Raw genomic sequence first — 15,947 nt, forward strand, 5'->3', positions numbered from 1 at the left:
TGTCTTTGGACTGTGGGAGGAAACCCAGATAGACACGGGGAGAACATTCAAACTCCACGCAGGGAAGCGAACCCGGGTCTCCTAACTGGCACCTTTCACTGCGCCACCATGCCGCCCGCATACAAACTTAAAAGGTTTAAATAAAACAGAAATATATACCTTTATTTTTACTTCCTTAACTTGTGGAGGGTGTATCCTGTAGCAAAGCCCTAACTTTTTTCATGAAAGCCCCTTTCAGTCAATAAGCCTTAAAAACAGGTGTAAAGCTAAACTTGCAGCACCGCTATTCAATTACACTTGCCTAACGCCTCTCCTAAGGGGAGATACTGTGGGATCTGGGCATCCGTCAAAGCACCAATCACAGGCCCGATTAGAAAGCGGGAAGCTGTGATTTGTCGTCTCCCTCCCATGTAACAATCACAGCCCGTGTTACAACGCACTATGTATGTACGTGTATATGTATATGTATGTGTGTATATGTATGTGTATATATATGTTGATATGTGTGTATATATATATATATATATATATATATATATATATATATATATATATATATATATATATATATGTGTATATGTATATATATGTATATGTAGATATGTGTATATATATATATATATATGTATATACTGTATGAATATGTATATATATGTTTACATAACCTCTTTAACACACTACTTCTCCGCTGCGAAGCGCGGGTATTTTGCTAGTATAATATAATATTCCCCTTAATAATGTTTACTGGTTGTTTTTTAAAAAAAAAAAAAAAAGTTTTACATGGTTTTCGGAGGCTTTAGAGCTCCGGGCGGTGTTCACGCAAGAACCTTTTGGACGCAAGGACAGGAAGAAGCGGTGGTTTAAAAAAAAAAAAAAAAAAAAGATGGTTGTGAGTTGAGCAATAGATGCAATCTAGCAGAGTTAGCCTGCGAAGAACCACCGGGTACTTTGGATAGCGCTCCAGGTGACCAAAGGAAAGCCTGGCAGCTCCTCAGGCAAGGAGGAAAAAACAGCAAGTTTTACCCCATTTGGACAGACTAGCTCCATTTCGCTTGCAGCGTTTTGCTGTGAGCCTGCCTGCCTGCAGGACAACGATCATTTTTCCACAGCGTGGAAGTGCTGTGTTTGGACAATGGACACTGATATTCACTCCGTTTATTTGTGAGTACTGTGACCTTTTATGTTGGTTCGTTAGAGTGAATAGGCCTTAACGTTTTTGGCCACCACGTTCACAAGCATCGACCAGGCCTGCAACGAGGGGGGTTTGTGTTAATATTTTATTTTGGTGGCCACTGGCTTGCTTGTGTGTGTGTGTGTGTGTGTCTGTGGGCCCCTAAACTTGTTAAGTTAAAGTGAGGTTTTAGTGATTAAATTTGCTCATATTATAGATTTGGTTATTGTGTCCTTCTTTAACAGTGGGATGTTTTAAGTGCTGGTTAAAGTACATTTGTAAGGTTTAAGTGCACTGCCTGAACCTATAGGTATTTGTTGTGAAGGGTAAATATACTGCAATTTGTGTAAGTTTTCTAATTTCTGTAATCTATGATTTGTGGGAATTTTGATTGGACTTAACTATAAATAGTTTTTATTTGTTTTTTTTAGATATTTTTCCAATTTAGTCAAATATTGTTATATTTTGGGAACATATTTGTATTGTGAATTGTGTTACAAGTTACTAATTGCGAAACAGCTGGCAGCTTATTACTGGGGAGTAGGTGTTAGTTAAGGGAATCTAACTTATCCTCTAAAAACACATTTAAAATTAAAGGGGCTTCCATTAATCAGTTTAGGGAAATAGAGTTTACGAACTTAGGGCGCTATCCTATGGCTAAAGGGTAAAGAAAGTGCTACATATATATATATATAACTAAACGTCAATGTGTGTATGTATGTATGTTCCAGCATCACTTCCAAACGGCTGGAGCAATTTTCATGAAACTAGGTACACGTTTCTCATTGGTCAACTAAAAATACTGTATGGTGAATTCAGCCCTAACTCACCCCCTTCTGGGTAGGGTGGGGAGGTGATCTTGCAGTCTTGTATGCATGTTATCATCCAGTTGACTCTCGGAACGACCACCAGAGGGCGAACTGGAGGTAACTGCCAGCATTCTTTATGTTTGAGCACCACCACGCACCACCCTGTTGCTTTTGAAATTAAATAGAGTTGGCCGGGTTGGCATCCAAATTATTTTTGGGACTCATTGTGTCTTTGTGACTCGAACAGCCATATATATATATATATATATATATATATATATAAACGTCTACGCGTGGAAGTCTGTCTGTCTGGCCCGGAAGTGAGAGGCGGAGTTGGGGTAAAGGCTCCAGCTCCGAGGATACGAAAGCGAGGCCAGCACACCGGCAAAAGGAAACCTCTAAAGAAAGACAGGTGCTTAGCTGCTAATGCACAAACGATGCGAGCACATCGGCAACACGAATCCTCCTAAGAGAGAGATTCCCAGAGTAGTTCTGACGATTTCAATACTATCTGGGATCCCGTGCTGGCTTACTATATATATATATATATATATATATATATATATATATATATAAAAGCCAAATACCACTGATTCATTAATCACGAAATCTGTCAAACCATGAGGACTTGGGACTTGTAATTTGTAATGTAGGTTACCCTTGGCCCATATACCACAGTTTGCTTGTGGTACTGATGTATTTATGCAAATCCAACACAGTGGCTGTGGGCCGAAAGCAGGGGGGAGGGGCCTTCCTCATTCCCTCGCCACCCACTGTTCGAGTTAGTCTAGGTCTCCCACCCTCTGTTCGAGTTAGTCTAGGTCTCACCATGTGTTGGAGTGCACCTTGCCTCCGCTTAGCTAGCAATAACCGTTTGTTCAACAAACATCATCATCTACAAATTGTTAAGAAGTAACGTTTGACGTTTTTGAGAGAGAGAGAGATCAGAGCTACGTATGCTTTAGAGGGTAGCTGCTGATTGCCAGAGATATCACAGGCATGTGCTTTTCTCCCCACGCAGGGAATGCTTTCCCATCAGAGCTGAACACAATCAGATGCAGTGCCAGTGTCTATTGATTTTTAAAGTTTGTCCTGTTTCATCAAGTCAATGTATGTGTGTGTGTATATGTATATAGCAATTTTCATGACACCTGGTACACGTTTTTTATTGGTCAACTTAAAATGCTGTAGGGTGAAATCAACCCTAACCCAGCCCCTTCTGGGTAGGGTGGGGGGGTTATCTTGCAGTCATGTTATCATCCAGTTGACACTTGGAATGACCACCAGAGGGCGAACTGGAGGTGACTGCCGGCATTCTTTGCCTGAGCAGCACCGCGCCCCTGTTGCTTTTGAAATTAAATAGAGTTGGCCGGTTCCGAGCGTCAACTGGATGATAACATGCGTACAAGACCGCAAGACAAGCACATTAGTGAGTCTTCATTGTTTGTTAACTTATTTTTAAAGTTGTGTTTTTTTTTTAAATTATATTGTTCTCAAACAATAATAATAAAAAAAAACATTTCATTTTCCTCCCGGGCAACGCTGGGTATTTCAGCTAGTATCAAATGTGTGCTTTTATTCAAGAATATAACCAAAGGAAAAAAAGCATTTGATTTATGTACACATGGCTGTCAATGAGTTAAAACTCAAGCTCAACTGTCAATCAACAGGGAGTTTACACGTATTCTTGAATGGAGTAGAGGTAAGAACTGCTGCCTTATATTCCGAAGGTCCCAGGTTTGAGACCGGGCGCTCTGTGTTTTGAGTAGTGAGCTGCTATTATTATTTCTACAATATAATGAAAACGTACATTTGATTTGATTCTACAACACCCATGTGTAAATTTTGGCTACTTGTAAAAGTTAGCACTTGTTTTTCTTATTATTCAGTTTTATTCTCTCAGTGACGTTCACGTGGTACAATGAACTTGCCTCTCCCTCTTTGAGTTGATGGCATTTATCTCCATTCTTTTCACAAGAGCAGCACTGTTCTGAGCAGCAGTTCTGCTCAGAACTGTTGGTTGCAGCAGCAATCAAAGATATGATGTCCTATGACCGCTATCAGACTGGACAAAGGCAGGACTGTAGCAACAGACAGCTTCTTCACAGTGCTTTCGCTGGGTAATAGACTGCTTTGTACCACAACACAACTCTGCTTGGCACCATAAGTAAAATGGGACTTCCACAGCTTCTTATTCGCAAAAGGAAATTAATATTTCACACATTGATTGCATGTGAAGTTTACCCAGTCCAATGCGGGTTCACTAATTTAATTCTCTGATAAACCTGACACATTCAATTGCTTATCTGCATCAATGAACTGTGGAATTTAACGTGCATCTGAAGAGTTAAATCCAAATCAGGCCACTTTAATTCCCACCATTTTCAGTCAAGAAATGTACCCTTGTTAAAAAGCCAAACTTGGAATATTCAAGTCAAATCCACTGGCAAACCTGGCACACAGGGTCATCCGTTGCATTGTGCAAAATGAACTGCGATATTTAAAGGCACAGCAGAGAGCTAAGTTGTGTTGCGGCAGATTTTTATTGTCACGTTTTTGACAAGATGGATCCCTAAACGTAGGGAAATTCATTGACTAACTTGCCCTGTTATCGGTGATGTGAAGAAGACACCTTCTTTCAGTTGACTGTGATATGTAATATGCGTTCTAAAGCGTTAAATCGATTTGGATTTCTTTAATTTTCAAAGTTTTTTGACAAAGAAATATATATTTTTTTGTTAAATACAGTTGAATTTTGCCTAGACCAACCCAGGCAAAATAGTCAAATTGAGTGGTAAATTTGGCATACATCTCTCTTCATATAAACAGCACTAGACTGATTGTAATATTGAAGTCACACTCTGAATTGTTAAATCACTTTGGCTCATTTTCATTTTATAGTTCTGTGACAAGAGAGATTGCTGTTTCGAACTGCTGTTAGATTTTGACGGCCAAATGCGAATACAAGTCCTTTTTTTCTAGCAAAGTTTACACATTCCCATATGAGCACAAGTCAGACTCCTATGTATAAGGGGCAATCAATGGTTGAATAACCATCCATGCCACTGATATGTAATAAAAATGAAAGAAGGTGTCTTTTCTTTTTCCCATTACCGTAAACACGATGACGTGGTAAGTTAGCCAATTTGTATACCAAATGTACTTAGGTTTGGGCTAAGCAAATATTACCTGCAATTTAACTTGGGGATCCATCTAGTCAAAAACGTGACAATAAAATCTGCCGCAACACGATTTAGCTCTCAGTCCTGGTGGTTTCGAACCTCTTCCACTTACGGATGATGGAGGCCACTGTGCTCATTGGGACCTTCAAAGCAGCAGAAATTTTTCTGTAACCTTCCCCAGATTTGTGCCTCGAGACAATCCTGTCTCAGAGGTCTACAGACAATTCCTTTGACTTCATGCTTGGTTTGTGCTCTGACATGAACTGTCAACTGTGGGACCTTATATAGACAGGTGTGTGCCTTTCCAAATCATGTCCAATCAACTGAATTTACCACAGGTGGACTCCAATTAAGCTGCAGAAACATCTCAAGGATGATCAGGGGAAACAGGACGCACCTGAGCTCAATTTCGAGCTTCATGGCAAAGGCTGTGAATACTTATGTACATGTGCTTTCTCAATTTTTTTATTTTTAATAAATTTGCAAAAACCTCAAGTAAACTTTTTTCACTTTGTCATTATGGGGTGTTGTGTGTAGAATTCGGAGGAAAAAAATGAATTTAATCCATTTTGGAATAAGGCTGTAACATAACAAAATGTGGAAAAAGTGATGCGCTGTGAATACTTTCCGGATGCACTGTATATACAAAGACACCCTGAATTCCCACTTCTTTTAGTTTGCTCACAGTCTCATGTGGTACTTTATCAAATTCTTTCTGAAAGTAAAGATAAGTAATATCATATGCTATACTTAGATTATACTTCCTCATATAATCAACATGTTGGTAAAACATGACCTCCCTCTTCTGAACTCATGCTGTTTGTTCAGTAAAAAAGTGTGAATTTCCCATTGGGATTAATAAAGTATCTATCTATCTATCTATCTATCTATCTATCTATCTATCTATCTATCTATCTATCTATCTATCTATCTATCTATCTATCTATCTATCTATCTAAAACTCCTGGTTCTTGCCATATGTTGCTCAATCTTTCTCTTAATAACTCCTTCCATTAATTTACCTGTGAAGCGCATTAAGCTTACTGGCCTATAGTTGCTTGATCTGCCCTGTCACCCTTTTTATAAAATGGGATAATACAGGGTGAGCCAAAATGAAGTACCATATTTCTCAAGGTCATTGCGCGAGGTAGAGGCAGCCAAGTGGGTTGGGCTGGGGGTCCTTTGATAGGCGTTTTCAGTCGGCAATATATCTTGGTCCGGTGTGCACTTTGCTTTTGCTGTCGAAGTGTTCCTCAAAAACAATGAATCCATCATCACTACACAATACACCTTCTCAACGCACTTCACCATTCCTCTTAACAGTGACGTCCCAAATCGGAAAACAATTTTCAGTGGGTGGCTAAATTTAGACAGACGGGTACAATATTGAACATTAAATCACCAGGCCGTCCTCGGACTGTATGAACTCCTGAAAACATCCAAGCTGTAAGGGCATTAATTTTGCAGTCTCCTAGACGTTCAGTGCACAAAAATGCTTCTGCCTTAGGCGTCTTTGAGGAGGATTTTGCATGAGGACCTTAATTTCCATCCATACAAAATGATGGTAGTGTAGGAACTCACTGAGAGAGACAGGGAGAGCCATATAGAGTTGTGCACGAACATTCTGCAAAATGTTCATCAAGATGCCATCATCATGTGCAGTGACGAGGCACATTTCCATTTGAATGGTTGCGTAAATAAGCAAAACTTTCACTATTGGGCTGAAACCAGCCCTTGTGAACTTCATCAGAGACCCCTGCACAGTGAGCGTGTTATAGTTTGGTGCCCCATTGCAGAATTTGGCATTGTAGGCCCTTACGTTTTTGAGTAGGGGAGAGCAACAGTCACCATCACTTGAGAACATTACACTGAAATGCTAGAAAACTTTTTGCAGCCCCAACTGGAAGAAATGGATGTGGTGGATGCTGTTGTGGAGAAATCTTCTGAAAAACGAGCAGAGTCTTAAGAATTTAAGACTTTATTGCATAGAATAGAAAACAATTGCAGAGCACATAAAGCCTGTTTCAGTTCATGAAGTGAGCCTGGTGGTTCGGGCGTGGTTCGTTTTTATTTCAGTTCTAATCACAAAAACATCTCCATTTCATACATAATTCTCGCCATTCACTTTATATGTTATCTTTGTAATAATGGCCTCATGCTGTTTTCATAACCATTACCTCGCTCTGTAAACTTCTTTCTCCTAATAATAATCAATCTTTTCATAACAATCATTAGGCCTCGAAGGTCATACCTGCTGCCTGGCCTGGAGATGACCATCATCTGATCATGTTTACATTCCTTACATTCCCAATCTTGAGCTAATAAAAATTGGAGGCCTTTTAATTGATCAGCCCTCATCATTAAGTTGGAACCAGGATAACCCACATATGAAAAACTGAAATGTTCAATTAATAACTTGCTTGTTGCATCAACATCCAGTAAGACTAAAATGATAGGCAGCTGTGCTGGTAAGCGCAGCACTCATCTTTACTGATAAGAGCTAAGCTGCTGCAGCTGGAAGCAGCTGAGAGGCCTTGAGTCAGCAAGCACATTGCTAAAGCCTTTATTAATGAACCCTTAAATTTTTATATTACTCAAAGCCACCTTATATAGTATGTGTTGTTTTACCTAAGATATTGATGCATGAGGAAGAATTGACATATGAACTTAAATGTTACCTAGAATGTATATACCTGTATATATGCCTAAGTTACAGCCTCTGAGCAAAGGCAGCTGCATCATCAGCCAGTGACACGCAGCCACATGCAGTCTGGCTTACCAATACAAGGGCTAACCCTGATAATCAATTCTTAAAGCTTCTATATAGTTCAACCTAACTAACACAATACAGCTTGCTTTTAATCTGATCATCTGAAATGTTCATAAGCCTTAATATATATTTTTAAATGCTAAAATGTTTATATGTTTAAAGTCTTTATGCAAGGTGGCGCAGTGGGTAGCGCTGCTGCCTCGCAGTTAGGCGACCTGGGTTCTCCATGCATGGAGTTTGCATGTTCTCCCCGTGTCTGCGTGGGTTTACTTTGGGTACTCCAGTTTCCTCCCACAGTCCAAAGACATGCAGGTTAGGTGCATTGCCGATTCTAAATTGTCTCTAGTGTGTGCTTGGTGTATGTGTTTGTGTTGTGTGTGTTAACGCCCTGCCCAGGGTTTGTTTCCTGCCTAGTGCCCTGTGTTGGCTGGGATTGACCCCAGCAGACCCCCGTGACCCTGTAGTTAGGGTATAGCGGGTTGGATAATGGATGGATGGATGAATTCTTTATGCACTAGTCTTTGAGTTTACTTAGTTTCCCTTACGTTTGGGGGGTGTTGAAAGTTTTTCCAAAAAACTTGTTTAGACTTTAGTGAGTCAAAAGGCTCAAAAGAGTTGCCATGTTCCAAAACAAAAACTTGCTTCCTCAGTTCCCTCAAAAACACAATGTACTTGGTCCTTAAAAAAACAAGGCAAATGAAAAGCAAGCAAGGAGGCCACATTAAAACCAAAACCAGTCCCTGTAATTAATAGTGCCTCACTAAGCCACTTAAAAAAGATGTCAAGCAACGCCTATTAATAATCAATAGTTCTAAAACCAATAACAAGGCATATAAACTTAAATGCTTGCTAAATTAAATATAAATGTGCATACTAATATAAGAGCCCAGCACTGATAAGTCATGCTGCACAGTGGTCTGACAGAGGCCAAGCTACTGCTTACATCACGGCACATGTTCAGGAAAAAGTCCCTAACTTTCGACAATCAACTCTTAAGCACCTATAGTGCTCAAACTAACTAATATCATACTATATGGTATTTTAATCTTATCGCTTAAGGTATTGATGAGCCCTAATACTTCTAAATGCCATTTGAGTGCTTATATGTTTTATGTGCTAGCCTGAGAGCTTGCCCTTTACTCACACAGGCAAAGGTCCTACATGCAGTTTGTTTGGTCTTCTATCAGCACTCGCATCCTTAAAACAAAATCTGCCTGCTTGCTTCCTCAGATCACCAGATGACCTTGGTTCACTGCTTTACTCAAAGAAACTAAAAACAAACCAAGTGAGAAATACAAGCGGGCCTCTCTAACTAAATAAATGGTGTCCTTTTAAAGCTGCTCCAGGCCTAGGCTTTTCATAGCTAAAAGAACTAAAACTAATAATAAAGCATATTGATCCTTAATCAAAATTCACAACAATGCCTGTTTTCCACAGGATGCAGCAACAGCTCATACTGCGCAAAGATCTATTCAAGTTTTGCGTGAGATGTTTCTGGGGAAGCTGATCTCCCTGTGTGCCGATGTCGGCTGGCCTTCACGTTCGCCTGATCTTGCTCAGTGTTATTTTTTCTTGTGGGGCTATCTCAAGTCAAAGGTATACACACATCAACCTCAAAATGTTGAAGCCCACAAGGACGTTATTCACCACAAATACGCTTCTATTCCCCTTGAAATGGCCAAATGAGTCATGTGAGCGTCATGAAGAGTGTATCGCTAGTGACGGCCACCTTGAAGACATTTTAAAAACACAGTGAAAAAGTCTATTTTGTATACCCTTTATTTATTTTATCTTTTAGCGTTTTTGTAGAATAAACTTTTGAAATGTGGTACTTCTTTTTGGCTCACCCTATATTTGCTATTTTCCAGTCCTTCAGAATTTCCCTAGTGCGCAGTGACTTCCTAAAAATATGTCAAGAGTTTATATGTGTACTCGATAACCTCCTTAATACTAGAATTACCAAAACCTACGAAAAAACTCGTAATCCCGGCCCACCTTAAATCCGTTCGAACCTATCCATTCAGCATCTTTTGTCTGGTAAATGTGTCAATAAGCACAAGCAGCCTGCTATCCCATCCCCCCACCGCCGCAGAAATGGCAAAAAAGCTCTCCCAGCTCAAGCCTTGTTTATCTGGGAGTAAGGTACCTGGAGCTGTATAGAGTAAATAATATATTGTTATTTGGAATGCATGCATTTCATGCGTGTTCCATGTCTACAAAGATCTATGTAAGTGAAGGATGACAGAAAATGCAAGAAATGTTGAACACATGCCTAAAAGACAAACTTTTTTCATGTTTTATTACTAACAACAAAATTTTGACATGAAGCGTATCATGTGTGAAGACTGAAGTTCAAATATCAAATAAGCACTTTAACAAAAGGTACAAGAGTAACAGAACAAGTGCGCTTTTATTCAAGACTATTAACTGAAGAAAAAGAAATCGGGTTAGTGTACTTCGTTGTCACAACTGTTTTGGTAGTATAGCGGTAAGAACTGCTGACTCATAGTCAAGAGGTTGTGGGTTTGAGTGTTGCCCTGTCCGAAAATAAAGTTTTGAGTAGTGAGCTGCTCTTATTATTACTATTATACAATAAAAACGTACATTTAATTTGAGTCTGTAACAGCCAGTGTAAATGTATGGTACTTGTAAAGGTTAGCTTTTTTCCTTTTTTTTTTTATTCAGTTTCATTCTCTCAGTCACATTCACACTCCCCCTGATCGGACGCTGTTGTTTTCAAATAAAGACATGCTATAACAGAGGTGAACTCAGATGATGATGAGGGTTCTACATCAGAGAAAGAGAACAGAACCCCTCCCTGCAAGAAACGTCCACTCACAATATAGGAACAATGCAGCTGCACCAAGCGTAAAGGCGAAAAATGGCAATGTTTGGCACCATATTATCTTCGTACAGAGTAAAGTCACAAGTAGCCTACTGAGCTTCCTGTTTGACTCTGGAATGCTCACAAAGTGCATGTGTACCTTTGGCTGCACGTGGAAGCTCCTGTTGCACCCTGCGCAACTGTATTTGATCTTATTCAGTAAAAGATCCCAGTTGCCCCATGGGAGAAAGACTTTCCGAGACTAAGGTCATAAAGCTTATGAAACCGTTTCTGAACAAAGGTAGAACCGTAACAATAGTTGCGTGGAGCTTCCATCTACAGCTAAAGTCACTTCAGTACACATGTACTTTCTGAGCATGCCCATGTCGATCAAACAGAGGAAGCTCTGCAGGCTACTTTTGACTTTATGCTGTAGGAAGATAAGTTATTTCAAGGTAAATAACTATGTAAGCAATTTTAAATGTGTTACTTATTTTACTTTTGAATTTAAAATTTGGGTTAGAATTTACATTGCTATGCATTTTTATTTTTATACTATTTGTTTGTTCCTACATGTGCAGTTCTAAACCTGGCCTGTCCTAAACAACCTGAAATCCTCCATTTACCCTAGTTTGAACAATCCTGGACTAACCTACTTATATGCCTCCCCAACAAACTGATGTCCCTACAGTTAAGATTTAACCCATCATGGCAGAATAGGTCCCATCTGTTTTAAAAGGAGTCCCAATGCCCCAATAAACCTACACCCATCTACCCTACACCAAGATTCAAGTCACATGTTAACCCTTTTAATCTCCTCAATCTTTCCTGGATTGGCACATGGCACAGGCTGAACTTCAGAGAAGACTACTTTGTCAGTTCTTCTCTTCAGCCTGGCACCTAAATCTCTGGTTTGCAGAACTGACGTTCCAACATGGACAATGACAACTGGATCCACCCCCTACTCTGGCCAAGAACCTAACAACCCTGCCACGGAGGTTTTCCACCTGTGCAACCGGTCTGTCTTTCTAATCCCCCTAATGATTGAGTCCCCAACTATCGCTACCTTTCTCCTTCTGAGAACTGGTTTTGATGTGGCCTTTTGGGGCTCCTCATGCCTGCCTACCACCTTAGAATCTTCAGAGGCATCGTCCAGGTCCACAGGAACCTGAAAACGGTGGTCACTTCCAATTCTTGGGTTGACACCCCTGGACAGTGTGTACTTTTCCTTGCGCCTTGTGACTATAACCCCCTGGTATGGAGTCTCCTCTCACACCACCTTAGGGGTGCACACTCTCTCTCTAAAGTATATCTGGGCCAAGTCAGGCAACTCTCTACTACAATGCAAGCCAGCCAACTCCTCTTTCAGTTCAGCGACCCTTAGCTCAAAGTGCTGGATCAGCTGTCATCTCCTGCAGATATAGCCCGTATAAAAGAATGGCTTCACCAAGCCATCTTCTTAAAAAGTCCAGCATCCAACAGGACTTGCATTCCACTGACCTTACTATTAAAATTTGACTTTGGATTACTAAAACTGCTCAACTTTATTTATGTATTTATTTTAATTGAGATAAAATGATTTACCTTAAATGGCAAAACTAAAAAATTGAATCCAAAATATTAATGATCTGCTACAGTTATTTTACTCCTTCTGGCTCCTTAAGCTCCTGCAAAATTCTCTCCCTCGACTACCTGTTGTTTGTTCTTCTATAAGGTTAATTTTAGTTTTCTCTCTCTGTTCTCATAACTTTATGCCCCTCTTATTCTTAATTCAACACATTTGCAAAACAAAAGACGCTAATGGAGAGGTACAAAGGAATTTAAGGTGGCCCGGGATTACAAGTTTTTTCGTAGGCTTCAGGGATTCTAGTGTTAAACTGTAATTGTGTGTGAAACTAACTACAAGATGGTCACCCTATGCCTGTCAGCTCTACAGAATTGTGTTTATTCTCCTATGTTGGAAAGCTACTCTGTTGAAATTTTACTCCACAAAACAAAACAAATATGTGCTTCTTTCTTTTTTACTTTCATAAATTATTAACAGTGTCAAGGAGATGACAAACTAAAATATGTGGACAAGGTAAATTATTCTGTGATAGCTAAACATCTAGTAAAGAAATTGAAATATGAGTCCTAAGTTTGGATTGAGCTTTAGGCTATCTCTGTGAAACAACATTTTCTGAATTAAAAATTAAAGTAAGTAAATAAATAAAGGTGTTTCACTGTACCTCACTGCTGCATTGACAGGAAGACTGGATCAAGGAGTTGCAGGTTGCCGTATTATGTGTGCATAGCTTCATCAATAGCTTCACAACCTGTGAACATAAGACACTGATGAGGTATGTTCAAACAGTTATTCCATTTAAAGTAATCATGTATGATTATGTACCTCCAACTCTAGCTGAAGCCAGCTTTTTTCCGGTGCTGACTTATCTGGTCTAGAAGCTGCATAAGTATACAGTGCAATTAATGGACACAAGTCTGGAAAACACACATACAAGCAGAGGAATTTAAACTGTTTACTTGGCTGCTCTAATTTACTTTAGAAAATCGCAAGGCCTATTCTGTTCAGAGACATTCACCTGCATGTAAGCACAGCTCTTTTGCTAGTTCTTCATGATCAGCTGTTGCTGTTAAGAGTCTGACAGTCAAACTAGCGACATGGCACGATGAATCTTGGGACAGGACATGAAGCATGGCAGGGCCTTTTAAAAAATGTTTAAATCTGCAAGACAACAAAAGACAAATTGTTTCCATGGTTTTCTTTATGTGACACAAACTTAAGTTACAAAATGAGAATATATTCAGATGGTTACCCTCTTTAGGTCAATTTTCACCTTTAGAATATTACATTAGAACAATCTGAAAAAAACAGAGTATTCAGCCCAACAAAACTTGCCAGCCCTATCCACTAACTCTTCCAAAATAACATCAAGTCTGTCTTTGAATGTCCATAAAGTCTAACCATCAACCACACTACTTGGCAATGTATTCCATGTGTCTGGTTGTCAGTGTGAAGAAAAACGTATTGTTTGTGCAAAATTTACCGTTATGTTTCCAATTGGATCCCTACATTTTTGCTAAATTAATTTTAAAGTAATAGTATCGATCTACTGTACTTATTACCTTCATAATTTTAAACACTTCATCATATCAGCTCTTAATTTCCTTTTGCTTAAACTGAAAAGAATTAACTCCTTTAATCTTTCTTCATAAGTCATTCCCTGTAGTCCCAGAATCCATATAGTTGCTCTTACCTGGACTTTTTCTAGTACTTCTACATCTTTTTATAGCCTGGAGACCAAAACTGTGCACAGTACACCAGGTGAAGTCTAACCACAGCATTATAAAGCTTTGAGTTCAACCTCCTTTGACTTGTACTCCGCACATCATGCTATATAACCTAACATTCTATTAATCTTTATAATGGCTTCTGAATGCTGATTGGAAGTTGATAGTGACGAGTCTACCACAACTCCTACATGCCTTTCATATGGTGTACTTTCAATTTTCAGACCTCCCATATTGTATTCAAAGCTAACATCTTTAGTTTCTATGTGTAACACTTTACATTTTACTTACATTAAATTTTATCTACCACAAATCTGCCCAAGCCTACATGCTTAACGAGTCCCTCTGCAATGATTCAATGGATTCTAGATTATCAGCCAATCCACCTAGCTTGGTATCTCTGCAAATGTAACCAGCTTCTTATTTATATTCCTATCCAAATTATTTATATACAGTATAATAAAAATAGCAGCAGCCCAAGCACTGAATACTGAGGATTCCTCACACCATAACCCTATGCTTCCTCTGATTTAGTCAATTCTGCATCCAGCTATACAATACACCCTGATCTCCCACTTCTTTAGTTTAATGCCACACCTCTCAAGTGGGACCTTATCAAAAGCTTTTTGAAAGTCAACTTAAATAATACTGTAGGCACAACTTTGATAATATCCTTTTGTTGCTTCCTCATAAAAATTTTAGCGTGTTAGAAAAACACAACCTCCCTCATCAGATCCAATGCTGACTGCTATGTGTTGCTCACCCTTTTACTTAATAATTCCTTCCATTTATTTATATTTGATGCATGTTGAGCGTAGTGGCCTATAGTTGCTTGAATCTGCCCAATTATCCTTTTTATATAAGTTCTTCGGAATTTCCCTAGTGTGTAATGACTTATTAAAAATATGCATCAAGGATTTATATACACACTAACCTCCTTTAACTTTAAAATGTAAAATACTGGAATTCATCAGTCTCTTATCACCAGTCATTTGACCGTGACTCCTGCACTTTGCTTTCTGTTAGCGAAACCCTATGAATTAGCACATTTCCAGAGGTCTCTGACACCCCTCTTTTACATGGTCCTTCGAGCCAGATGCTAAACAGACCAACCGAGAGCAAAATAGGGAAGACAGTTTGTATGGAGGAACTTAACCTCATCAAACCGAGCAACGGTGCAGAGGAGAACACCTGAGCTGACATCCCCACGTCCAGCCAAATCATTTCTTATGACCCCAGTTCACATACTGTAGATGACCTGTTTGTTGGCACCGCAACAGCCTTTCAGCAAACAGGCTTAGTTGGCGCGTACAGTAAGCTTGCAGTACGCAGCCAAGGCTGCCGAGAGAAAATAATTCCAGCTCAAATTTCAGACTATAATGTGGGATACTGTCCTTTCAGAGGTAACGTGCCCTCTATCTTAGACAAGCTGAAAGGGATTTGCAGGAGGCTTATTTGATATCGGCCTTTCTTAAACAGAACAAGGATGAAGAACGTTCATCTTTGGAATATTTTGAGCACTGCACTTTTTGGAACACTTTGATTTTGTGATTTAAAATATAAGCACTTGCTCTTCTCACCATCCCATTGCTTGGTGTGTTTGCCCTCATCTACCAAGCTCCTCTCGGTTTCAGTATTGGGTTCAAGAGGCTCCCAAAAAGCAAGAGGGAACAAGAACCCGATCTGCACTGTCACACTTGATAGACACCAAGCACCTCCCATTAATCATTTCACTCTGACTGAGTGACTCAGTACACTGACCGATTGACAAGAGATTTGCAGTACAGTATGCTGAATTAGTTCACCGAAAGAATCAGTTTGTGTACCGAACTACAGACAAGAAACTCAGTATACTGAATTGCAGTTCAGTTCACTGATGATATATGTAGGGGAGACTGCA

General features: G+C 39.5%; 1 protein-coding gene across 5 annotated transcripts in view; it reads right to left on the reverse strand.

The window, feature by feature from the left end:
* The window catches only part of atrip (ATR interacting protein), a 142,090-nt gene that overhangs the window by 11,024 nt on the left and 115,119 nt on the right, over positions 1-15,947 (reverse strand). For all 5 annotated transcript variants that reach the window (XM_028824990.2, XM_028824988.2, XM_028824991.2 and 2 more), the window contains 3 exons: positions 13,339-13,481; positions 13,146-13,237; positions 12,985-13,071 (listed from right to left, as the gene is read on the reverse strand). In XM_028824990.2, the coding sequence (XP_028680823.1) occupies positions 12,985-13,071; positions 13,146-13,237; positions 13,339-13,481 (322 nt within the window). The remainder of the gene's footprint in view (positions 1-12,984; positions 13,072-13,145; positions 13,238-13,338; positions 13,482-15,947) is intronic.

Source organism: Erpetoichthys calabaricus, chromosome 18 (genome assembly GCF_900747795.2).
Source record: "Erpetoichthys calabaricus chromosome 18, fErpCal1.3, whole genome shotgun sequence".
Taxonomy (NCBI): domain Eukaryota; kingdom Metazoa; phylum Chordata; class Cladistia; order Polypteriformes; family Polypteridae; genus Erpetoichthys; species Erpetoichthys calabaricus.